The sequence below is a fragment of the Heptranchias perlo genome, chromosome 38 (genome assembly GCF_035084215.1).
Source record: "Heptranchias perlo isolate sHepPer1 chromosome 38, sHepPer1.hap1, whole genome shotgun sequence".
In the NCBI taxonomy this organism is placed as follows: domain Eukaryota; kingdom Metazoa; phylum Chordata; class Chondrichthyes; order Hexanchiformes; family Hexanchidae; genus Heptranchias; species Heptranchias perlo.
The window spans coordinates 19,474,688-19,502,035 of record NC_090362.1 but is presented as its reverse complement, the minus strand read 5'-3'; the positions used below and the strand labels follow the sequence as shown (position 1 = coordinate 19,502,035).

Below are 27,348 nucleotides of genomic sequence, written 5' to 3'. Positions count from 1 at the left end.
AGTCTTTCTTTCTTAGCAACAGAGGTCACAAGTCTAAATCCCAAAGTTGCTCGACACTAATACTTGGCCATCAAGACTAGGATAAATCCCCAGCATCTCTCAGCCTGGCTGGTGCTGTACACAAGAATGGCTTTATTTCTGCTAATGAAAAATGAAAGATTTATTTCAGCCTTCTGCTGTTTCTGACATGAGATAATCAATTTGCCTCAAGCAGGACTTTGCTTTTAAGGTTCCTTTTGTTGAGTGCTAGCTCTTATTTTGACACGTGGATGGTGGGAATGGGGGAGGATAAGTAAAGAACATGCATTAAGCACATTACAAGATGATTAGTTACATTTCCAGGTGATTGGAACTACCCAATCCAGTTATAATGCTGGTGTGAAAAGCAATGCATTATAAATGCATCATGGGTGGCATTTGTTAACTGCACTAAATCTCACTCTGCAATTTTTCCAACAATGCTTGTGAGGGAGGCTAAGAATAATACAATACAGCTAAGTCCCAGTTAATATATATGACTGGGTTGCTAAATTAATTCTTTTCAAATCGTAAATCCCACAAAGCGTAAATTAAAATGGCTAGTGGGTACATTTATTTAATCATTCATTCAGCAGATCAATATAAATCTAAACAGAAAATAATAGATATTCAGATAACAGTGATTAAACTTCTAAGTGTGCTTCACAAGGTGAGGTTTGGTATTGGGTTGACTTAATGTGCGCTTAATATCAACAATAGAAAAATGGGAGGCATCAATTTGTATGCAATGGGAATGAAGAAGCAATTGGTGAAGAAGAAATTATTTCTTTGTAAAAAAAGAGTGAATGAATGGGATGTGGTTTGGTCCATAGACATTTGTTACAATGGGAATAAATGGGAAATGGTTTTGGTCTCTTGGGATTGTGTACAATGTGAGTGAATGTGAAGTGGTTTATTCAGTAAGATCCTATATGGTTTGAATGAATAGGAAATTGACTAGTGGATTGGCATCCCTTTATTTGAGTCAGAATCATATTTGTGGAATCTATTGTGTGACATGCACTGGCTCAAATCAGTCAGAGCCCTAGGCACATGTAGTTGAAAAGAACTTACGTTACGAAGAGTTTGAACCAAGGGGGTTTTGTTCTGTTACTTAATCATTCTATCTAATCTGTATTACCGAACTGCAAGCACACTGAAGCTTTGCAGTGAACAAAGTAGTCAGTGGGAGCATTTTTCTAAAGATTTGTGTCCTTGGTGACTTCCAATTTTTCCTCTCTCACATTTCTCAGAGTTTTTGCGACTGTGACCTATTTTCACTTGGATGCCTCGATATCCTTTCCAGCCTTGATTTTAAAATAACGGCACACTTACACTCTGCGCGTTTTTGCATCGGGGCAAAGCCAAAACCACTTTGTAACAATTCTAAAGCTGGAGCGTAAATTGGGTGTGAAGGTGTGTGAGACTCTGTAGTGATGTAGAATCAGAATCCCTCCTTCATTCCAGTGTCAGGCCAGGGCTGCATTTACACAATAACGGCAGCATTGATACAAAGTGAAACTGCTTCACACTAAGGTTACACTTGTAGTGTGAATGCGTTGTAAAATTCAGGGTTTTTTTTCCAACTCATCAGCTTTTGGCCCAATTTGGAAGCATTCAGATTTGGACAGGTGCTTTGTTGGTCAGTGAAGTAAATGACTATATTAATCGATTGCACTTTCTTTCCCTCTCTGTAGAAATTTGCTTGTTGACCCTTGGCCGACGAACAGCGAGTGTGCGAGCCGACACTTACTGCAGGCTGTACTCGCTCTCTGTGGACCACTTCAATGAAGTGCTGGAAGAATATCCAATGATGAGGCGTGCCTTTGAAACAGTGGCTCTCGACAGACTCGACAGAATAGGTATATCTCCTTTTTATCCTATTTGAGATGTGGACTCCTCTTTTCCTGATTGGCTTTCTTAGCCTCTCACTCTCACTTCCATAAGAACACCTAGAAAAATGATAAGAAGTATGCTTAATTCTTAGATCCTGCACAGCTCCTGCATCAATGTTACTTTCATTCAGGAGATTTAGAACATTGCACTGTGTTCTCTCTGTAAAGTGTGAAGTCACACACTTGGTAAGTACTTACACCAGCTGCTGTGACACTGAGCCACATAGACAAGAGTGGTGCTGAGCTAGCTAATCTTCATCGGGAAAGTGGTTGAAGAACACAAATGGCCATCACTGAGCCACGACTGACACCTGATCAGCTTGCCAACATTTGCTGCCTCATGTGGATTGGCCCTTTGGTGATGGAGCAGAGGGTTTCTGGTGCCAATAGAACCATACCCCAACAAGAGCTGGGGAAAAATTGGAAGGGAGGAAAAATGTATGAATTCTCACAGATGATCTCATCTACTGATAGTATGCCAATATGTGATTTTCAATGTTGATATTTGCAAGATCTTCACAGGGTATTGGGCGTACACAACAACCAATACAAGCCCAAACACGGAGTACAGACATGCAGCAGTGAAGAGAATTGACAAAGGTGCAAATGAATTTCATCATTAATCCAAATTGTAATATCGATTAAAGTATTGAGAACCTTTTATAACCACTGAACTGCAAGTTCAAAAAATTTCAATCCCTAACCTAACATCTTTTCAATTCAGTCAGCGTTCAAAAGTTTGCAATCTTGAATCTAGACCTTTCATTTTTAATTGCCAAAATTATGTTGCTCTTTTCTTTTTTTGTTGTCTGAATGAAGTAATGAGTTGAGCAGATAATGGAAGGAGTATGACTGAGATTCAGCCTGTGACCTAATCAGCAGAACAGTCCTTTGAGAGCAGGAGGAAGCAAAGTAAATTTGACAATATAATTGAAACCTCAGAATATTATAATTTTAATAAGTAATCTGTTACTTGTCAGATTTTCAGCGTGTGCTTATAATGATTTAGGAGGGGTATTTATTGTGGTTGCACCTTAGTGCGAATTGAGTGTGCAACTATATCATTGGGTGTTTGGCTATGAATTCATAGAAATTGATTTCAAATGAAAATGTTTATTCACTTAAAGGGGAATGGTAAACATTCTTGGGAGACAGTTTACTAGGTTAGAAAGTAGAGGGATATATGATCACATCACTGGTGGTGCTTTTGCATCCCTAATTCCAATTGCCGTTTAATATAAAATATTATTATTTTTAAAAATATATAAAATAATGCCTTGGTTGTAATGGGCCGGCTGATCATACTTTCACCTCTGAGTCAGAAGGTTGTGGGTTCAAACACCAATGCAGAACATGTGTACATAATCTAGTCTGGCATTTCAGTAATGCAGTACTGAGAGAGTGTTGGATGTGCCCTTTCTCAGATAAGTTGTTAAAAGGAGGCCCCATCTAACTACTTAAGTGGATGGAAAAGGTCGAGTGGCACTATTCGAAGAAGAGCAGGCGAATTCGCCAGTGTCCTGGCCAATATTTATCCCTCACCTAACATTACCAAAATAGATTAATTGGTAATTTATCTCATTGCTGTTTATGGAATCATAGAATGGTGACAGCACGGAAGGAGGCCATTCGACCCATCTAATCCGTGCTGGCACTATACTCGAGCAATCCAGCTCGTCCCACTCCCCCGCCCTATCCCCGTAGCCCTGCAATTTTTTTCCTTTCAAGTACTTATCCAATTCCCTTCTGAAAGCCACGATTAATGGGACCTTGTCGTGTGCAAATTGGCTGCCAATATAATAAGTGACTACCCTTTAGGGACTGTCTTTATACCTCTTTCACATTCAGTTATTAGTCAACGCATTTACTGTTGCAGTTTCTTGTTTGTTCAGCACTGACAGAAGTATCCACCTCAGTGGAACAGACAGTAGCTGAGAAACTACTGTTAATGATCTGAGTGAGCGAACACTTGACATGCTCATATGGTCCACTATTTTAACAGAGAAGTTTACACGTTTAAAATAATAGGATTTAAACACTGCCATTCAAAGTGGACAAGGGAGTGTCAGATATTGGCTCTTAAACGTGCATCCACTTATATCACCAGCAATGACTTCTGGGCCGGTATTCCCTGTAGATTTTCTGTCAAAAGAATGTTTTCATATAATGACAACATGCTGCCAGAGGTTTAGATCACACTTCCTGAAGTAACGATGACAGAAACACAGGAAGACAAATGCTGCTTCCCTCAGGCTAATTAGAACCCTTCAGAATGTTAAGGCTTATTAAAGCACTATGAATAGCATCCAGTCGCAAAGTTGTTTTGACTAAATATATTCTTGTTCTTCTGATGAACTGACAATGGGAAATTATCGCATCAAATTAGCAGAATGGAATGGTTATTACAAAATGGAAGCATTGATAAGTGATGCATCTCTAGCCACTGACCTGCAACCTTGCACTCTCCATTGCAATCTTTCTCACCTTTCTCCATTGTTTGGATATAGTCATGGTCATTGCTCCTCTGAACTCTCCTACTTTGTGCCTCCTAAGCTCTGAATATGTTATCCTGCACATTCTTGCTTCTCTCTGTATCCTCACTGTGTTGAAATGGAGACGCTCTACGCCATCTCCTCCAGTGGGTGCGCAGGATAATGAACCAGTACTTTCACCAGCAGTGTTTCAAGGAGAATTTGTGAACAAGTACAGTCTACTACAAATTCAAAGTTTCTTAATTCAAGATATCTGATAATTTAATTTTTTTAGCATTAAGGTTGCTTTATTGATAACATTGCTTAATTCAAATGATTAGATAATTGGATTTTTTTGGTGTGAAAAATTATTTTAAATTATAAGACTGTACTAACCCTTCTGTAGCCATGTGACCTTTGACACCCACCGCTGCAACTTTTAACCTTGCCCACAGCTTTTGACCCTCCATTAATGATCTCTGACCTAATTCCTGCAACATTCAGACTTTCATAAGTACTTTATCATAGTCACAAAATAAGGTCAAAGAACAATTTTTAATTTTCATTTTTGTGTGGATTTTGCACTGTTTTGTCAAATCTAAAATTCCTTCCATTAATGTGGGACTCGAAATATTTCAGTCCCCAAAACATATCCATCCCCAGCTAACACCACCACACTACCTGCAAATTCTTCTAATGCAGCATCTCTCACCATCAAACAAACACGCAAGAAAATAAACTTGCTTCTGAGGATCGGAGAAAGGACCAGGCGGAGCCCAGAGAAAGTTAAGTACCTTTCCTTTACAGGAACTAAACGCTATTTTGTGTGTGTGCAGGCCCGCTAGCTGCTGTTTATGGACTGTAACTAGAATTCCCCATGGCTGGTGGCCATTACCATTACTGCAGGCCTCTCAAGCCTGCAGCAGTGGTTGAATTTCCACCCCCACTTCCAGATGCAAGACCCCAACAGGGGATGGGCCTATACTGGGGAAACAACTGGTCTAGGCTAGTGCTATTAACAGAGAAACTGAGGCAGATTCAGGCGTATCAGACAGAATGCACTCCAGGAGTAATCCACCTGACCAGCTCCCAGGTTCAGTTGGGAGGGGGTTGACGACCCAAAGGAAACTAGCCTTCTTTACTCTCACTCATTACATCTCCCCCATGATATACTTGACCTAGGGTGCTTGATGCTGCAAAAAAGCGGCCATAATTCGGTGAGATTTAAGGTGGTCATGGAAAAGGACAGGGAGGGGCCAGAAATAAAGGTTCTAAATTGGGGGAAGGCCGATTTTAATAGGATAAGGCAGGATCTGGCCAAAATGGACTGGGATCAGCTGCTTGTAGGAAAATCCGCATCGGAGCAATGGGAGTCTTTCAGAAGGGAGATTGAGACCATACAATGGCAACATGTTCCCGTAAAGGTCAAGGGTGGTTCCAAGAACTCCAGGGAACCTTGGATGTCAGGGGATATACGAGAATGGATTAGGAAAAAAAGGAGGGCTTTTGGCAGATACAAAAGGCTAAAGACGGAGGAAGCCCTAGAGGAGTACAAAAAGTGCAGGGGGATACTTAAAAAAGAAATTAGGAGATCAAGGAGGGGCCATGAAATAACACTGGCGAGCAAAATAAAGGAAAATCCTAAGATGTTTTATAAGTATATTAAGGGTAAGAGGATGACTAGGGAAAAAATAGGGCCCATTAGGGACAAAAATGGCAATCTGTGTGTGGAGCCGGCAGATGTAGGAGGGGTTCCAAATGAATTTTTTGCATCTGTTTTCACTATGGAGAAGGACGATGTAGACATAGAAATACGGCAGGGGGACTGTAATATACTCGAACATATTAACATCGAGCGGGAGGAGGTATTGGTGGTTTTAGCAGGCCTAAAAATGGATAAATCCCCAGGCCCGGACGAAATGTATCCCAGGCTACTGTGTGAGGCAAAGGAGGAGATTGCGGGGGCTCTGACACATATATTCAGAACCTCTCTGGCCACAGGGGATGTGTCAGAGGACTGGAGAACCGCTAATGTAATACCATTATTCAAGAAGGGGAGTAGGGAAAAACCGGGGAACTACAGGCCAGTGAGCCTAACATCAGTGGTAGGAAAATTATTGGAAAAAATTCTGAAGGACAAAATTAGTCTCCACTTGGAGAAGCAAGGATTAATCAGGGATAGTCAACATGGCTTTGTCAAGGGAAGATCATGTCTGACTAATTTGATTGAATTTTTTGAGGGGGTGACTAGGCGTGTGGATGAGGGTAACGCAGTGGATGTGGTATACATGGATTTCAGTAAGGCCTTCGATAAAGTCCCACACAGGAGACTGGTCAAGAAGGTACGAGCCCATGGAATCCAGGGTGCCTTGGCACTTTGGATACAAAACTGGCTTAGTGGCAGAGGCAGAGGGTGATGGTCGAAGGTTGTTTTTGTGACTGGAAGCCTGTGGCCAGTGGGGTACCACAGGGATCGGTGCTGGGTCCCTTGCTGTTTGTGGTCTACATTAATGACTTGGATATGAATGTAAAAGGTATGATCAGTAAGTTCGCTGATGATACAAAGATTGGTAGGGTGGTAAATAGCGAGGAGGATAGCCTCAGTCTGCAGGACGATATAGATGGGTTGGTCAGATGGGCGGAACAGTGGCAAATGGAATTTAACCCGGAAAAGTGCGAGGTGATGCACTTTGGAGGGACGAACAAGGCAAGGGAATACACAATGAATGGGAGGACCCTAGGCAAGACAGAGGGTCAGAGGGATCTTGGTGTGCAAGTTCACAGATCCCTGAAGGCGGCGGAACAGGTAGATAAGGTGGTAAAGAAGGCATATGGGATACTTGCCTTTATTAGCCGAGATGTGGAGATGCCGGTGATGGACTGGGGTGGACAAATGTAAGGAATCTTACAACACCAGGTTATAGTCCAACAAATTTATTTTAAAATCACAAGCTTTCGGAGATTATCTCCTTCGTCTCCCGAAAGCTTGTGATTTTAAAATAAATTTGTTGGACTATAACCTGGTGTTGTAAGATTCCTTACATTTATTAGCCGAGGCATAGAATATAAGAGCAAGGAGGTTATGATGGAGCTGTATAAAACAATGGTTAGGCCACAGCTGGAGTACTGTGTGCAGTTCTGGTCGCCACACTACAGGAAGGATGTGATCGCTTTGGAGAGGGTGCAGAGGAGATTCACCAGGATGTTACCAGGGCTGGAGCGCTTCAGCTATGAAGAGAGACTGGGAAGATTGGGTTTGTTTTCCTTGGAGCAGAGGAGGCTGAGGGGGGACATGATTGAGGTGTACAAAATTATGAGGGGCACAGATAGGATGGATACTAAGGAGCTTTTTCCCTTCGTTGAGGGTTCTATAACAAGGGGACATAGATTCAAGGTAAAAGGCGGGAGGTTTCGAGGGGATTTGAGAAAGAACTTTTTCACCCAGAGGGTGGTTGGAGTCTGGAACTCACTGCCTGAAAGGGTTGTGGAGGCAGGAACCCTCACAACATTCAAGAAGCATTTGGATGAGCACTTGAAATGCCATAGCATACAAGGCTACGGACCAAATGCTGGAATATGGGATTAGAGTAAACAGGGTTGATGGCCGGCGCGGACACGATGGGCCGAAGGGCCTCTATCCGTGCTGTATAACTCTATGACTCTAATATTTAATTCCTCGTCCTTCACCTCGATGTGGACCATATTTAAAATCAAACTGAATAGAAAATGGTGCAATACAGTTTGTCCATGAGAAGAATGTTCTAATTTTTTGGACTTATTTTCCTTGCCTTGTGAGCACACAAATTAATAATGATAACCTACTTTCTTGACAGTAGTACTTTCTAGGGACAGAGGCAGTCTGTGCTGGATACAGGTCGTTACTTAAGTAAATACTGCTCGTCATTACAGCAACATCCCAGCCACTGTAACCTTGCTAATCCTCAGTACTGTGCCCACTCTACAGTAAAAGGGGGAAAAAAGTACACCGCCCTCTTTTATCGCGCCTCATAACGTCACCTTGTTACCTTAAGGCTGCCTCCAGCTGATTAGATGAGTACATCAGAAAACATTAGGAAGAAGATAAGAATGAATGAATGAATGAAAGAAAGAAAGACATTTATATAACATGTTTCAGCACCTCAGGATGTCTCAAGTGCTTTACAGCTAATGAAGTACTTTTGAAGTGTTGTCACTGTTGTAGAAAACACGGCAGCCAATTTGCACACAGCAAGCTCCCACAAACAGCAATGTGATGATGACCAGATTAAATTGTGTTCAACTGTTGTCAAACTCCTTGTAATGGCATTGACAGAGCAGTTTGTATAACCTTTCTCTTGGCCAGGAATGATGGGCCAGAATTTGCTGGGGAAATAACGACGAGTTTAATGGCGCGTGTTGTTATTAGTGTGTACAAAACCCAATAACTTGTGGTGAGGAAGAGATACACCATTAGTTCTGAATCACCACAAATTGCTGGACGATTTGAGCCGCTCTGCAGTTAGCCTCGCAAAAACAGAAGCTGGCCCTCAACCTTCTGATGAGTGTCAAGAAATTGCAGCATTTGTGCCATAAGTACAAATTAAACTCACCGCAGAAAGTTAGGGCTGCTATTTCATGGCCTAATGATGCTGTTAATTCGACCCCTCCACTGTCATATGTCGCATTGCTTGTCCGACATTCAGTACTGGATGAGCAAAAATTTCCTCCAACTAAATATTGGGAAGCCCGAAGCCATTGTCTTTGGTCCCTGTCGTAAACTCCGTTCCCTAACCACCATCCCTCTTCGGGGCCGCACTCTGAGGCTGAACCAGACCGTTCACAACCTTGGCGTCCTACTTGACCCTGAGATGAGCTTCCAACCACATATCCTCTCCATCACCGAGACCACCTACTTGCACATCACTTGTCTCCGCCCCTGCCTCAGCTCATCTGCTGCTGAAACCCTCATCCATGCCTTTGTTACGTCCGTACTGGACTATTCCAATGCTCTCCTGGCCGGCCTCCCATCTTCCACCCTCCATAAACTTGAGCTCATGCAAAATTCTGCTGCCCGTATCCTAACTCACACCCAGTCCCGTTCTCCCATCACCCTTGTGCTCGCTGACCTACATTGGCTCCGATTCAGGAATGCCTCGATTTTAAAATTCTCATCCTTGTGTTCAAATCCCTCCATGGCCCTCGCCCCCTCCCTATCTCTAACCTCCTCCAGCCCTACAAAGATCTCTGCGCTCCTCCAATTCTGGCCTCTTGCGCATCCCTGATTTTAATCACTCCACCATTGGCGGCCGTGCCTTCAGCTGCCCAGGCCCTAAGCTCCGGAATTCCCTCCCTAAACCTCTCCCCCTCTCCACCTTTCTCTCCTCGTCCTTTAAGATGGTCCTTAAAACCTACCTCTTTGACCAAGTTTTTGATCACCTGTCCTAATATCTTCTTATGTGACTCGGTGTCAAATTTTGTTTGATAACTTTCGTGTGAAGCACCTTGGGACGTTTTACTACGTTAAAGGTGCTATATAAATGCAAGTAGTTGTTGTGATTTATAATCCTGAATGCCACTTAACTTTGGAGGTCCAGAAAGGGAACAATTGGATTGTGGAGTCTCACTCCTGTAGGTAGTAAATTGTTCCTAGGGGTTTATTAAATTTAAATGTTACATTGTTTAAAGTTAATTTTTTAAAACTTTTCCTTTCTGCCTGTTTTTTCTCTCTCTCTCCCTTAATCCGATCTTTCTTTCCCTTCCCTTTATTTGACTCCAATTCACCCTATTTCCTTCGCTGTCGTTCGTTCTGTTTCTTTCACTATCCTTAAATTTCATTGGTTAAGGAGGGTAGACAGTTGGTCCTGTCATTCACCAAAGTCCCAGCTGCCCCGTCATCAATTCGCACTTCGATCAATTTGCGGCACAAAAATAATTGGAGCTGAAGGGTGAGGAAAAAAAAATCCAACTCCCGGAGTTCACCCTGAGATGCCCCACTCCAGCAAATTCTGGGCCAACTTATCTTGTAGAGAGAACCTGCTTCTAATGCCTTGGCCTGGTCTTTGCCGTGAGGAAACTTTGAAGTGGTAACATGACAAAGCTTTGCGTATCCATCCATCCATTAAGTGTCAGCTTCATCCACTTGTAGCGCTCTCAACTCTGAGTCAAGTTTGTGGATTCAACCACTCCCCCAGGACCTGAACACACAATCCAGGCTGACGCTTCGGCACAGCGCTGAGGTAGTGCCGCATTGTCGGAGGTGCTGTCTTTCGGGTGAGCTGGTACACTTGGCTGTTCAGGTCCCGAAAGATCTTAGGGCACTATTCAAAAAAGACTGGGGAGTTCTCCTGGCAAACATTTATTCTTCAACTAACATCATCAAACAAATTAACTCACTGTGGTTTTGTGGGATCTTGCTGTGCATAATTTGTCTGGAAAATGTTCCTACAAAACAGTGACTACACTTCAAAAGTAATTTGTGTGAAATATCATGGCATGAAAGGTGCCATATGCAAAGTCCCCCAATTGGCTCAAATATCATATTTATGTAAAATAAACCAGAATTATCTAAGGTATAAAATAAGAAAAAAAAAATCCAGACATTTCCTGTTGGTTTCTGCTAATCTTGATAATCTGGCTCCTCTCCCAGGAAAGGAATTGGGGATTTACAAGCAGCTGTCAACCTACAGCATTGAGACCAATAAACCATTTCCTTCTGCTGACTCTGAGGAAGAGGGGTGTTATTACTGCATCAGAGAGTGTTTATTTTAAAACAATCTTCAGAAACAAAAATTAAGCCTCTAATTGACTTCACAATGTGCCTATTTAGAGCAATTCCCCATTAGGCATAGTTGAGGATGTAGATCAGATTTGTGTTCTGATTGAGTTACATTTTACAGCCTTAAAGGGGAAGGCTAGCTTCAACGTAACTCCGTCTTAGCAGCAGACAGCTTTGGGAAGAGGCATCAAGGCACTTCCCTCAATGTTATATTATAACTGATCGATGTCTCATGGCGTTGGACACGGGGAGTCAAGACTGAAATTAGTCAGATAGCCAGGTGGTGAGGGATAGAATACTGAAGCCTGGTCTTCAGTTGCTTCCAAGCCTTTATTCACAGAGATCAACATTACTCTCTCCATACCCTAAGATAAGTTCTCATATAAATGGATACAAGAGAGTCCCCAATTGGTACACACCACCTGAATACAATTAACACTAATTGATATAAATCATCTGGATACAATTAACAAAGACCGAGGGCACTTTTTTTTAAGGAGAGGAGAGCAGTGAAGAAAAGGGGCAGTAGATATGAGAGCAAGGAGAGGAGGCGGGAGAAGAGAGCAAGGGGAGGAGCGGAGGAGGAGCAGAGAGGAGAGGAGGGGGAGCAAAGGAGGGGAAGAAGTGGAGGGGGAGAAGAAAGGAGAGGAGCTGAAAGAGAGACGGGGATGGGTGGGGGGATGGGTGGGGGGATGGGTGTGGGGGGATGGGTGTGGGGGGATGGGTGTGGGGGGATGGGTGTGGGGGGATGGGTGTGGGGGGATGGGTGTGGGGGTGGTGGGGGGGATGGGTGGGGGGATGGGTGGGGGGGTGGTGGGGGGATGGGTGGGAGATGGGTGGGGGGGTGGGTGGGGAGATGGGTTGGGGGGGTGGGGTGGGGAGTGGGGGGTGGAGGGTGGGGGGGGATGGTGGGGTGGGATGGGGGGGGATGGTGGGGTGGGGGGGTGGTGGGGGGGGTGGGGGGTGGTAGTTCTAGACTCTCATTCTAGTTGTAGTTCTGATCAATTATTTGCTGATGCTTGCATTGAGGCAGATACATGAATATCTGTCACTTTGGGTGAGGTGCCAGAGGGTGTCCAGCACCCATGACCCTGTATCCATGGCCCTCTACCCATGGCCCTCTACCCATGGCCCTGTACCTTGTCAAAGAGTCAATGGGGATAGACATCCAACCTGGATGGCAGTACAGAACGGGCGGTGTTGCATCGACCACCTGTTATATTCCCCATCCGATATTCAGTTCTATTGGAATCAGTGTCGGGAGAGGCGTATAACAGGCATTTTTGTGCTGCCACCGAAGGCCACAGCTTGAATCCTGCGTGCTGTTCTGGACACCACATTACAGGAAAGATGTGATTGCACTAGAGAGGGTACAGAGGAGATTTACGAGGATGTTGCCAGGGCTGGAGAATTTTAGCCATGAGGAAAGATTGGATGCTGGGATTGTTTTCTTTGGAACAGAGGAGGCTGAGGGAGATTTAAATGAGGTGTATAAAATTATGAGAGGCCTAGATAGCGTGGATCGGAAGGACCTATTGTCCCTTAGCAGAGAGGTCAATAACCAGGGGGCATAGATTTAAAGGAATTGGTAGAAGGATTAGAGGAGAGTTGAGGAGAATTTTTTTCACCCAGAGGGTGGTGGGGGTCTGGAACTCACTGCCTGAAAGGGTGGTAGAGGCAGAAACCCCCCATTGCATTTAAAAAGTACTTGGATGTGCACTTGAAGTGCCGTAACCTACGAGGTTATGGACCAAAAGCTGGAAAGTGGGATTAAGGTGGAAAGTGGGATTAAGGTGGAAAGCGGGATTAAGGTGGAAAGCTCTTTTTCGGCCAGCAAAGTCACAATGGGCCGACTGGCCTCCTTCTGTTCCGTAGATTTCTATGATTCTATGAATATCTATTCTAATGGCTTCAGGGTAGGAGCAGAAAAAAATTGGATATTTTTCTCCTAATAAAAAGGAGAAATTAATTGTCGTTCTCCCTTGTAACATGTTTGATTTGGGATCATTATTGATATGGAAATATTCAGATTCAGGTTTATACAATATACCCTATTTATGGTTATATTCTACTAACCTTTATATATTTTTGCCCTGAAATTGAGTGCATCTCCCCTTTAACCAACAATTAAATTTAATATTGAGCAGCATTAAATTTAACATTCAGGAAATACTGCCGGATGTTTCTGATTGAAATTCTAAAGTAAGTACCTTTTTATATCCGCTTCAATTACCTGTAGTTTTTACAGCACTAACGTCAATGCACAGTGCTCCAACACAATCTACTCCAAATCAGTGTTTTCATTTTTACAGGAGTTCACCTTGCCTGCTATAAAGCAGTGAAAAGCTGTCATCTGTTTTTGCAGTTCTTGTACCTAATATCAGCAATTTCTATCATCCACAGTCACACAATTGGTGTGAAGGAGGAGGAACTTGGTATAACAGAAACACCATAAGTCATCAACCTACATACGGTCGGCTGGTAGCACAGTAAGCTTGCTGTACCAACATGCTGTAGCATACAGTGGTGGGACTTTACGCCTGCTATGTTATTACACACAGTGACTTCCTATTTGGCCAGAGTCTTCAGTAGATTCATCAAGTGTAGCCTCACTGCTTCCTTGCGTAAAGAATTTTCTTTAAATCAACAGCTTAGCTGTAGTGATATCACCAAAGAATTTAGAAAGAACTATCAATTCAAAATGTTGTTACACCCAGAAGCACAGAAGAAATCTTTCCCCTCAGGTGATCGCTGATTGCCTGGTATTTGAAAGAAAGACTTGGATTTATATGATGCCTTAACACCCCCTCTTAGAAATGTCATCACAACAAATTACTTTGAAATGCTGCTCTTTTGGTTCTCTTGTCTAACTCAGCACCGACTCAAGATTGAACCTTGGAGTGTCCTCATGTGTACAGGTTAATACCACACTGACGATGTGTTTTCCTGCCCATCATTTACATATGTTCATACATGCAGACCAGTTAGCTTTAGGTATTGAAAATGAGAGGACCAACATAAATATGTGGCACAAGCCATTTGCAAGTTACTTGATCTCCTCAGACTTAGGGTAATATCAGTTTTGAACACAAAGCTCTACCATTTTGTTGGCCTTGGTAGTTCATTGTCCTTTTTCATCCCAAGGATAATAAATTAGAACATCCACACTTGCTGGAACTCAAACCTGTATCTGTTTGGTGCAGGGGATGTTATTTTCCCCCCACCCCATTAATATTTGGGTATTTATAAAAAGTTAAGTTTCAGCAGATAGATGGATGGTTAGATAGAACCCTCTTTCCAAATCTCTTCAAACACTACTTAATGGACCTTATATCTCTGGTGAGATGGTAGTTGATAAAAAAGGAAGAAAAATACAACAAAACTGCACAAGAAATGCAAAGGAAGCATAAACAGTGCCAAGAAGAGAAGGCAATGCAGAGACATGCAAGAGCACAGAAGCAGCTAATGGACACTACAATAGGGCAATAGCTGCCTCCATAGTGGACAACACAGCAACATGCAAAGCGAGAGATGAGCAGAGTAATCATCAGAAATAAATGACCAAAGTAATGGAACCGCAGAACGGAACATAAATTGCACAACCATCCAAATTCCACCAATGCTAAGAGTCACTCAGCATTTGTCAGAAATGCCTGTGGTGGAGGCATCAATTCTGTTAGAGAGAGAAGTGGAGAAATGCAGTCATCGAGGACACATTTGATCACATCTGAGATGACTCTTAAAAAGGGGAAAAACAGAGGAGGTGATGCTCTGTATTAGTGATAGCATGTGGATCAACCTGGTGACTGGTGTAAAGCAATCATTGTTCCTTTGTATCAAAAGAAAGATAAAAATAGGTAGAATATATGAGCTATCAGAGAATAAATTTAAGCCTTGTAAGTGAAGTGACTCACGAAGAGCGACAATCTAGCATCAAAACTATAACCAGAAGGAAAAGCTGTATTTGGAATAGCTGCAGAATGGATGACAGGTCCTTTGTAGCACACAGCTTTCCACTGAAGCTAAAAAGGCAGTGTGTAATAAATTCACCACTTCAAAGCAATGTCTGATACTGCCTTACAGGAAGAGCAATGAGAAACTAAAGGTATCTCTCAGGAACCACTCAACATCATGAAATGAATAATGTAAGCTAACGAGCATGGTGGGAATTAATGGAGAGCTGACAGGTTTTAAATGAATATGGAAGTTTGATGAGAATACAAACCATTCCTTTACTTATTTAAGTCAGACTGGAAGCAGTAATAACACCAATGATGGCAGAAATACTGAGAGAATTGGTGTAGAAAGAGTCACTTTATGAATGATATTGGTTTGATTTGTACTAGCTGAGGAAGATCTGGGTTGTTGTGAGAAGCTGATGTACCAAGCATTAAAAGACTCGACGACTAGACCTCAGCATTACAAAGGGTTTCACGATGTGCACTGTGAAATGCTTGTTGAATTACTATCAGTGAAGGAGAATTGAGTCATGTGCAGGAGTTCTTGGCTCTCAGCTGCATCATTGCATTAGATGACAGTTGCGCTATAGAATTGAAAGCCCGCGGTCTTCATTTGTCAAAGCTGGGTCAAGTGCTGGAGTAGTTGGGAAACAAGACAAAGCGTAAAACATCAGCAGCTTATCAATTGTACAAATGGGAGCGAAATGGAAAAAGAGAATGAGGAAGGATTAATAAGAATGAAAATGACCGACTTGTGATCAATCTAGGGACCGGGAGAAATAGGGTATGGGGGTGGGGAGCTTGGAGGGAGGGTGAATAGCAGCCATAAGTGGCATAAATGATTAAAAGAGAATGAGAAGAGGAATGGAATGTCATGAAAGAAAGACTTGCATTTATATAGCGCCTTTCACAACCTCAGGACATCCCAAAGTGCTTTACAGCCAATTAAGTAGTTTTGACGTGTAGTTACTGTTGTAATGTAGGAAACGTGACAGCCAATTTGTGCAGAGCAAGCTCCCACAAACAGCAAAGAAATAAATTTACCAGATCATGTGTTTTAGGTGTGGGTTAAATATTGGCCAGGACGCTGGGGCGAGCTCCCCTGCTCTTCTTCGAAATAGTGGCCGTGGGATCTTTTACATCCACCTGAGAGGGCAGACGGGGCCTTGGTTTAACGTCTCATCCAAAAGACGGCACCACCAACAGTGCAGCACTCCCTCAGTACTGCACTGAAGTGTCAGCCTAGATTATGTGCTCAAGTCTCTGGAGTGGGTCTTGAACCCACGACCTTAGGGAGATCAAAGCTGCGACCTTCTGCCACTGGTTTTCCCGCCCGCCAGCCGGCCGGCCAGCCTGTCAATCTGGCTGGCTGCTGGGCGGGAAACAGAGTAGAAAAATGATAATGAGGTCCTGCTGTTAAATTCGGCAGGGCCTCCGCGTTCCCGGGATTTCCGGCTATCACCCCCGCAAGCACGCTCCCCTGCTCCCTCCCCGCCTCCTCGTAAATATCGAGGCCTTTATTCATTCTTGACCAGTTGCCTTCATTTGCCATACACGTCTAGCGGGTAACATTATTTTGAGAAACCTTGCCTTTTGGGTTGGCATTCCATTCTAAAATGTCAGCACGTGTCACTAGTCACAGATTCCTGTGTGTAACACAGGCAAACTCAGGAACATCAAAAATCGCAGAAAATGCACAAATCTACCATACCTGTCTAAACAAGATCACCAACACTGACTAGTTGGGCATAATGACTGGTTTCTGTATAGTAATTTCTATGTAACATCTATGCAAGTCAAATTTAACTTACACTACAATTAATTTTCAAACAATTTCATTCGTGCTCCTTCTAATTGTTCTCACAGTTTCTGGTATCGTTCCTCCTTTGCAAGTAAGAATTCCTAGCTCGCAAATCACAAATTCCTGATAATAAGTGTCACTTCAATAGAAAAAATATGAATAAGTATGAATTCTCCAATATACTACAAGGAGCAGCCAGTCTGATTAAATGTGTCGCAGGTTATCGAATGGCGAGGATTTACTGCGTTGCAGACGTCAAGCTGATAAGATGGATTTCATTGCATTTCAATAAAGTTTCATTGAGTCGGTGATGCTTAGATTAGTTTGGTTTAACAAGCCGCAGCCGAGGAAACATTCCTAAGGCTTGAATTACATGTAGTGATCTTCCATCAATTAATTCACGATTCCAGTGACGCAAACTAAAATAATTCTAGGAATGGCATTGAAACATCAGTGTTGTGAGTGCAACAGTATGGAAAAAGTATTGGGAAGGTGTATCAAACAGATTGATTGCAGGTTTTTAATGAACTGTGAATTGAGTTCTCTTTGGTTGACTTAGTGCACGATGGACGTAAAAAATAATCAATGGTGTTACTGCTTTTTAGTTAAAAAAGAACAGTGTCTCCCCAACAAGCTCTATTGGTGGACACTTGGTCCAAATGAATTATTTTAATGCCAGTTATAACCCTTTAGGGTCCAATATTGAAGTAATGCCAATCAGAAAATCTAGGCTAATGTGGAAGGATTTATGTTCAGTTCTTAGTATGTGCTGAATTAGTTTACCTCACTCAACAACAATTTGTATTTACATAGAGCCTTTAATGTAATAAAATGTCCCAAGGTACTTTACAGGAGTGTTATCAAACAAAATATGACACCAAGCCACATAAGGAGATATTAGGACAGGTGACCAAAAGCTTGGTCAAAGAAGTAGGTTTTAAGGAGCGTCTCAAAGGAGGAGAGAGAGGCGGAGAGGTTTAGGGAGGGAATTCCAGAGCTTAGGGCCCAGGCAGCCGAAGGCACGGCCGCCATTGATGGATTAGTGGAAATCGGTGATGCGCAAGAGGCCAGAATCTTCTCCACAATCGATGGTCAAACTCTACAGGTCAGCGTGTAGAAACCACAGATAGAACTGGGCCGCTGAAATCTGAATGCGAATTTTCCACTAATGTATCCTTGACAAATCTCATTTATGCGATAAAATAAGATAATCACATGCATGTACTGATAGTGGACTGAACTTATAGAGGCTTCATGAGTATAGAAAAAGATGATTAAAACCCTATGACTGATAATTGGAGAAATAACAGGAGATTTGGGACACGTTGTCAAAGGGAACGTGACATTTAAGGAAATAAAATGGGAATTATTTGGAGACTGAAAATCCTGTCTTTGTTAAGTTTAGCGGAAAAATATGAAAGTAAAATGCAATCCATCTACTCATTTCAACATTTTCACTAAAATTAATGAAGACCAGAATTTTAGTCCCTAGGTTTCCCCAAGGGATATATTATAATCAGTGGCAGCACTCTCACCTCTGAATCAGAAGATTGTGGGTTCAAGTCTCACTCTGGGGACTTGAGCACAAAATGTAGATTGTCAGTGCAGTACTGAGGGAGTGCTGCACTGTCGGAAGTGCCGTCTTTTGGATGAGACGTTCAACAAAGCCCCGTCTGCCCTCTCAGGTGGACGTAAAAGATCCCATGGCACTATTGCGAAGAAGAGCAGGGGATTTTTTCCCGGTGTCCTGGCCAACATTTATCCGTCAACCAACATCACTAAAACAGATTATCTGGTCATTATCACATTGCTGTTTGTGAGATCTTGCTGTTCGCAAATCGGCTGCCTCGTTACAACAGTGACTGCGCTTCAAAAGTACTTCATTGGCTGTAAAGCACTTTGGGACGTCCTGATCATAATGCCTCTTGTTGTCATGACTTTTGTTCATGCTTTCCTATCTAGGTTTAACATTGTATATACATCAACATTTTGTCATTCAAATTTGCTATGTCAACAGTCATGATGTAGCTGCATGCTCTGGCCACTGGGTCGCACTGTGGACCGAGTTCCTGAGGTTTCTCCCAATTCTGTCACCATCTTGTCTATAATAAGGGAGCCATCGGAGAGAGATGTACAAGATAATTTTAAGGGTCTGGAAAAGGTAAATCTGGACCAGGACTAAACTAAATTGTGAGAGTAGGACAAGCGGACACCGGTTCAAACTAGTAATTGGCAAATTTAAGGCTGATATCAGGAAGTTCTTCTTCACATAAGTAGTGGTCAACACATGGGATAGACTGCTGGATAGAGTAGTGGTGGTGAAAACACTGGGATTATTTAAGAACAAGAACATGGCAGATGCAGTATAACGTGGATAAATGTGAGGTTTTCCACGCTGGTTGTAAAAACAGAAAGGCAGATTATTATCTGAATGGTGATAGATTGGGAAAAGGGGAGGTGCAACGAGACCTGGGTGTCCTTGTACACCAGTCGCTGGAAGCAAGCATTCAGGTGCAGCCAGCAGTTAGGAAGGCGAATGGTATGTTGGCCTTCATTGCAAGAGGATTTGAGTACAGGAGCAGGGATGTCTTACTGCAGTTATACAGGGCCTTGGTGAGACCACATCTGGAGTATTGTGTGTAGTTTTGGTCTCCTTATCTGAGGAAGGATGTCCTTGCCATGGAGGGAGTGCAACAAAGGTTTACCAGACTGATTCCTGGAATGGCAGGACTGACGTATGAGGAGAGATTGGGTTGACTAGGCCTATATTCACTAGAGTTTAGAAGAATGAGAGGTGATCTCATCGAAACATATAAAATTCTAACAGGACTAGACAGACTAGATGCAGGGAGGATGTTCGCGATGGCTGGGGAGTCCAGAACCAGGAGTCACAGTCTCAGGATATGGGGTATGCCATTTAGAACTGAGATGAGGAGAAATTTCTTCACTCAGAGGGTGGTGAACCTGTGGAATTCTCTACCACAGAAGGCAGTGGAGACCAAGTCATTAGATGTATCCAAGAAAGAGATAGATATATTTCTTAATGCTAAAGGGAGCAAGGGATATGGGGAAAAAGTGGGAACGGGGTACTGAGTTAGACGATCAGTCATGATCATTTTGAATGGCGGAGCAGGCCAGAAGGGCCGAATGGCCTACTCTTGCTCCTATTTTCCATGTTTCTATGTAAACACTGCAATGGGTGGGGGTGGTGGTGGTGGAACATCGGGTTTTTCTGGATGGTTGAACCAAGATGGGCCGAATGACCTTCCTCGTCTTTAATTAGCCTGTGAACTGACTGTGAGCAATGTCATGGGTAATTTAGTAGTGTCAGCCTTGTCTCAGTGATAGCGCACTTGTCTCTGAGTCGGAAGGTCATGAGTTCAACCCCGCACCCTGGAGACTTGAGCACATAATCTAAGCTGACACTTTAATGCTGTACTGAGGGAGTGCTGCACTTTCAGAAGTGCTGTCTTTCAATTGAAATGCTGGTACAATTTTCATATGAATAGTGACAGCTAAAATTGACACGACTCCCACTGGTACAATTTGAATGAAAGTTGAAGTGGTCCTTTATCCCACATGAACTTTTTAAACTTTGCTTCAGTGCAGCAATGTCAGATTGCTTCCTTGAAGTACTCGTCCACTACTTGCCTACATTGAAACTGACTCAGACTGATCCAAAAAGTGTAGTTTAACAGACCAACAAGATAGTTGTATCGACCGTCTTACGCTTCAGATGATCATTTTATAAAACGTACCTGCAAAAATCCAACAACCGACGAAAATGAAGTGAAATTGTCCACAAATTTTCCAGAGGAATAAAGGAACCATCTTATTTTACAAGCGTTGGTGCAAAATTGGTCAATCTTGAATCTTTTTTTAAGGAAACTTATATCGGGTTGGCATGAAACCCTCTGATTGTCCTTTCAAAGCACGAAAGGCTTACACTTACATAGCCCCTTATCACGGAAATGTCTCAGAGCATTTCATGTATAATGCATTACTCTAAAGACCGGTGACTGATACGGGAGCAAGCAAGGCATTCATTTTGCCACAGCAAAATCCCAGAAACAACAAGACGAAAGACCAGATAATCTAGTTTACACTTATTATCACAATGTAATTAACAGAAGCAAATATGTCATTAGATTGCACTCCGCTCTACATAATTCATTAGCCTTTCATGTGAAGTTCTCAACCTCATCACTGGCCAGTATATTTTCCTCCACTAATTTTAGTGCAAAGGTTAGGATGAGTACAAAGGGAACTCCTACTTTATACCCACATCTGCCTTTTTCACTAAAATGAATGAAACAATGCAATTGATCTTTAAGGTCAAGCTTAATTTGTGAGTAAAGCATTTGGAGGAGCGAGTTCTGACACCGTCAGAATAAACATCTGCCAGCTGTTTGCCATTTCCTCTAAGATGTGACAGAACTGGATATGATCCATTTGTCTTACCAGAGGAGAATTTGAAATGAATCAAACAACTAAAAAAGATAATTTTACAATCTCCCTTTGAATATGCATTGTCCCCAGGAATTGCTGGCTTGCAAGGCAAGCTATTCCTGAACACAAACAGCAGGATGTTTGGGAATATTGAAATCTGTGGATGTGCCAACCCATTACAGTTTGATAATAACAGTCACGCCTGCTGCTCTGGGGCGAACACTGGTTGTGTTTGCGGGGCGACGAAGTACCCACGAGCTAGCAGGCAGGCAAAACCCACCCTCCTTCCAGCAATGGCAGTAAAAAACTACTACTGAGGGTTTAAGAGGGAGAGGGGATTTGGTCAGCATTCCTGGTAGCCAACGACCAAATAGTGCCACTAGCAACATACGCACCACCTCAGAGAAAAGTCTAGCTAGAATCACGGTGTACCTGACATCGAGTTACATCGAGTCTACAGCACAGAAACAGGCCATTCGGCCCAATTGGTCAATGCTCGTGTTTATGCTCCATGCACGCCTCCTCTTCATCTCACCCTATCAGCATATCCTTCTATTCCTTTCTCCCTCATGTGTTTATCTAGCTTCCCTTTAAATGCATCAATGCTATTCGCCTCAACTACTCTTTGTGGTAGCGAGTTCCACATTCTAACCACTCTTTGGGTAAAGAAATTTCTCTTGAATTCCCTATTGGATTTATTATTGACTATCTTATATTTACGACCTCTAGTTTTGGACTTCCCCACAAGTGGAAACATTTTCTCTACATCGACCCTATCAAACCCTTTCATTATCTCAAAGGCCTCTATCAGGTCACCCCTCAGCCTTCTCTTTTCTAGAGAAAAGAGCCCCAGCCTGTTCAGCCTTTCCTGATAAATATATCCTCTCAGCTCTGGTATCATCCTTATGAATCTTTTTCACGCCTTCTCCAAGGTACTTTTATTCACAAGCCAAAGGAGAACGAAAGGAAGAACAGCTTAGAAGTGACAGTATGCTACTTATAATAAGACATGAATCCAGAAAGATTAACCTAATAGTGGCTGTTGCACCTTATTTAAAACTATTTATATAATTATTAAACATCTTGTGTTTGTGCACACTACCTTTTCACAATTTTTGGTCATGCCATTACAATCAAGTAATTCTGCTTCCAATGATTTATTTTTTTAATTTTCAGTGAGCAAGAAATGTTACTTGTGTTTTTAAAATGTGTAACTCCAAGTTTTATCAGAGCAAGATTTTAGAAGTGTGAAATGGCAATATTAGGGGTTGAAATGATAGAATGGACCAGTCTCCTTAGCAATCAAGTGTCTCACGTACATTATCCAGACCATTTTAGGTGGATGCTACTGGTTTATAACATCTTAACGATGGACCCCACTGCTGGTGATTAACACCAGACTCCTTTCAGGGCTCCACGAAGGATTATTTGGAATTAAGCCATTCAACGACATGAAAACAAAATATGGCTAAGCACATACTCTCTTTATTTATTTGAAAAGCACCGCGATTGAAAAGAGTAAGATAAGTTCAAGTAAATCAACAAATGATAGTTAGCTGATACCATTTGAAAAGCGTTACCTGATTTTCAGGTATTAACGTTTGCCATCCAATAGCTAATTATTCAAATTATTTTGATTTTGCTCAATATTAGCAGTGGCATGGAATCGCCTTTTACTGCATGTTCTGGGTAGCTACATTGAAAACCGACTAGGAATTCCTTTCTCCTCCTAACAGGTGATCTTTAACATCATCCAACCTTCATCTCTCACCGTTATAAATCTGTGCAATCAAATGGTATATAAATTATTAATTAGGCTGAGGCAATTCATTTCCCTGACTGATGTTAGAGTTGATTACTATGGATGACCCTCACTGACTGTATGTGACCTCAACAATGTAGCTTTGCCGATAAAAGCAGGCAAGAGATGAATGCTGTTGGATTAACCCCTTGGCTCTGAGAAGTAGGTTTGTTTTACATTACTGCTTTCCATTGCGGGAACAATTTATAGTTTCTGCAGATGAGACATCAAAAGGTTTGAAATATCCATCTGCTGCCATGGATGTCCCACCAACTGGCGTTTTAGTCAGAAAGGATTGAACTGCTCACGTGCGCGCAAGTCACAGAAAAAAGACACTCTAAATTTTATATCGTTTTAGGTGTTTTTATTTTGCTCTCCTGCTGTTGGATCCTGAAGTGCAGGTCTCATGCAATCAATGCCCCAGAAGGCCTGTTAAAGGTGGGACTCCCTACCAGACTTAGAAAGTTCCAGCAGATTTGGCTCGCTATTGGCCGTGTAGCAGCTCCGTGCTTCGGGAGCCTGGCTGCACTCGGGCAAGTCCCATGCAATGTAAAAGCAGCTTCGGTTCGAATAGTGAAATCATTCACTCAAAATATATGAACAAAAACCCAGGTCAAAATGAATAACTCAATGTGTTGACATGAAGGTTTGCACCTGGATTTCCTCATGTGATAATGCCCCAGTTACAGCAGTCGATCTGGGGAAGGTGCGAGCTGGATGTCATTAAGTTCACCACAGGGTTGGAGAACTGAAAGAAAGAATTACCTCAGAAATGTCTCCAAGTGCTTCACATATAATGAATTACTTTGAGGTGCAGGGGCTGTTGTTTTGTAATCAAGAGTCTTGCGGTGAAGATTTCCTTTCTCGACTACGTTTATGATTTCTCTAGAAATGCCAACCAGACGAAATCTCATCCCTTACCATACATAAGGTGCCACATAAAAGGTTGTTACACAAGGTAAGGGCTCATGGAGTTGGGGGTAATATATTAGCATGGATAAAGGATTGGTTAATGGACAGAAAACAGAGAGTAGGAATAAACGGGCCATTCTCAGGTTGGCGGGCTGTAACTAGTGGGGTGCCGCAAGGATCGGTGTTTGGGCCTCAGCTGTTTACAATCTATATTAATGACTTAGATGAAGGGACCGAGTATAATGTATCCAAGTTCGCTAACGATACAAAGCTAGGTGGGAAAGTAAGCTGTGAGGAGGATGCAAAGAGCCTGCAAAGGGATATAGAAAGGTTAAGTGAGTGAGCAAGAAGGTGGCAGATGGATTATAATGTGGGGAGATGTAAGATTATTCACTTTGGTAGAAAGAATAAAAAAACAGAATATTTTTTAAATGGTGAGAAACTATTAAATATGTTGGTGTTCAGAGTGATTTGCCTGTCCTCGTACAAGAAACACAAAAAGTTATCATGCAGGTATAGCAAGCAATAAGGAAGGCAAATGGTATGTTGGCCTTTATTGCAAGGAGGTTGGAGTACAAGAGTAAGGAAGTCTTACTGCAATTGTACAGGGGTTTTGTTGAGACCACACCTGGTGTACTGTGTACAGTTTTGGTCTCCTTACCTAAGGAAAGATATACTTGCCTTAGAGGGGGTACAACAAAGGTTCACTAGATTGATTCTCGGGATGTGAGGGTTGTCCTCTGAGGAGAGATTGAGTAGAATGGGCCTATACTCTCTGGAGTTTAGAAGAATGAGAGGTGATCTCATTGAAATATATAAGATTCTGAGAGGGCTTGACAGGGTTAATGCTGAGAGGCTTTTTCCACTAGCTGGAGAGTGTAGAACTAGGGGCACAGTCTCAGGATAGAACTGAGATGAGGAAAAATTTCTTCACTCAGAGGATTGTGAATCTTTGGAATTCTCTACCCCAGAGGGCTGTGGATGCTCAGTCATTGAGTATATTCAAGGCCGAGATCGATAGATTTTTGGACTTGAAGGGAATCAAGGGATATGGGGATCGGGCGGGAAAGTGGAGTTGATGTCGAAGATCAGGCAAGATCTTATTGAATGGCGGAGCAGGCCCGAGGGGCCGAATGGCCTAGCTGCTCCTATTTCTTATGTTCTTAGAACGGCCAGGTTGCCTCATCCCAAGTAGTGTGGTGGAAAATCTGATGACAAGAATAATAAAAAGAATGGTGTCGTATGGGTGATATCCCACTGGATCTCACAATTACTGAATGCTGTAGCCTATGAATTACAGTATGCAGCACTAGCAATAGAATGTTTAATGCATTATTTTGATTGCTACTTTAATGGAGGTGTTAACATGTTGAAAAAAGCATATGTGCTGTATTCATAGGTTATTCTTCAATGAGATGTTCATTCAAAGCCCTGTCTGCCTGTTCAGAAAACATTAAAGAGCCAAAATTGTGAGGCTCCATTGTTGGCACAGAACTAGCAGCAAGCTTGAGTCAGAGAATTGGGATGATAATGTTATTGCTCTATCTCCATCCCACGCTCAAGCAGACCCTCATAATTTGGGCCTTTGAAGACCCCATGCCATTGTTCAAAGCACTATACTACTCTATCAGGGTTCCTTTATCGCAGCTGCAGAATCATAGACACACAAGAAACTGGGTCTGTGATTCCACCATCTGGATTAGGGAGCTGAATTGAGTCCGATAAACACTGGGAGTTGACTCATAGACACCGACCTCCCAGAATCCAGCCTCAACAAGCATCAGTATGTGAGCAGCTTTCAATTCCAAAAGCCGTCTGCTCTTCAAGCCCACTTACCTCAGTTGCCTGTTGAACCAGGGCACAGATGGAGTGCCAAGTGGAAACAAGGTGCTCCATCTTCTAATGCTTGAGGTAAATTGACCTTGTGTGACGCTGCCCTCTTGACCTATCATAGAATCATAGAAAGTTACAGCACGGAAGGAGGCCATTCAGCCCATCGTGTCCGTGCCGGCCGAAAAAGAGCCACCCAGTTTAATCCCACTTTCCAGCACTTGGTCCGTAGCTCTGTAGGTTACGGCACTTCAAGTGCACATCCAAGTACTTTTTAAAATGAGTTGAGGGTTTCTGCCTCTACCACCCTTTCAGGCAGTGAGTTCCAAACCCCCACCACCCTCTGGATGAAAAATTTCTCCTCAGCTCCCCTCCAATCCTTTAACCAAATACTATGAATCTATGCCCCCTGGTCACTGACCCCTCTGCTAAGGGAAATAGGTCCTTCCTATCGGCTCGATCTCGTCCCATCATAATTTTATATACCTCAATTAAATCTCCTCAGCCTCCTTGGTTCCAAAGAAAACAACCCCAGCCTATCCAATTTTTTCTCATAACTAAAATTCTCCAGTCCTGGCAACATCCTCGTAAATCTCCTCTGTACCCTCTCTAGTGCAATCACATCTTCCTTGTAATGTGGTGACCAGAACTGTACACAGTACTCCAGCTGTGGCCTAACCATTGTTTTATACAGTTCTAGCATAACCTCCCTGCTCTTATATTCTATGCCTCGGCTAATAAAGGAAAGTATCCCGTATGCCTTTTTAACCACCTTATCTACCTGTCCTGCTACCTTCAGGGATCTGTGCACATGCACTCCAAGGTCCCCTTGTTCCTCTACACTTCTTGGTGTCCTCCCATGCCATGGAGCGGCATTAACATTGGCATGGGAAATGCACAGCCCAGCCCCGCCACCATTGTATTTAGAGCAGAGAGAATTGTGGTTAGCAACCTACAGAGGCAATAAATGTATTTTAAAAAATGCTGATTTTTCTGGGTCAGACAAGGTTGAATTTCATAAATATTAAACAGCAGCAGTCCCATCATTTCCTGTGAAGTGATATTTCTGTGATATAATTTTAGAACAACATTCAAGGAGCAGAAAGGGAAATGCAACATGGTCTGTTTAATCAGCAGACGGTGTTCAGTATTCTTTGAAGCTTGAACCCAAATTCAATTTATTTTTAATAGGTGTATGAGCTAATGATTTAGGTATAATCCAAAGCCTAGATATCCACATACATATACATACAAGCAGAGTTCGTAATGTGACGCCGTCAAAATTTTAGCCCTCAGTGACCTGCTAGCCAGTTTGAGTAATTCTTATTCATCTTGAGATACTTAAATAACATGTGACTTACATTCCGAATATGGGTCAGAAGAAGGTTCATTAATATTAAGCAGCATTAATCCCTCGTATTCTATGGAATAATAATTCATAATACTGTTCTTTCCTAT

The 27,348-nt window shown here is 42.5% G+C and overlaps 1 protein-coding gene across 1 annotated transcript in view; it reads left to right on the top strand.

Annotated features, from left to right (window-relative positions):
• LOC137304598 (potassium/sodium hyperpolarization-activated cyclic nucleotide-gated channel 3-like) overlaps positions 1-27,348 on the top strand; it is a 202,802-nt gene that overhangs the window by 168,945 nt on the left and 6,509 nt on the right. The window contains exon 7 of the mRNA XM_067973240.1: positions 1,716-1,880. Coding sequence (XP_067829341.1) covers positions 1,716-1,880 — 165 coding nt within the window. The remainder of the gene's footprint in view (positions 1-1,715; positions 1,881-27,348) is intronic.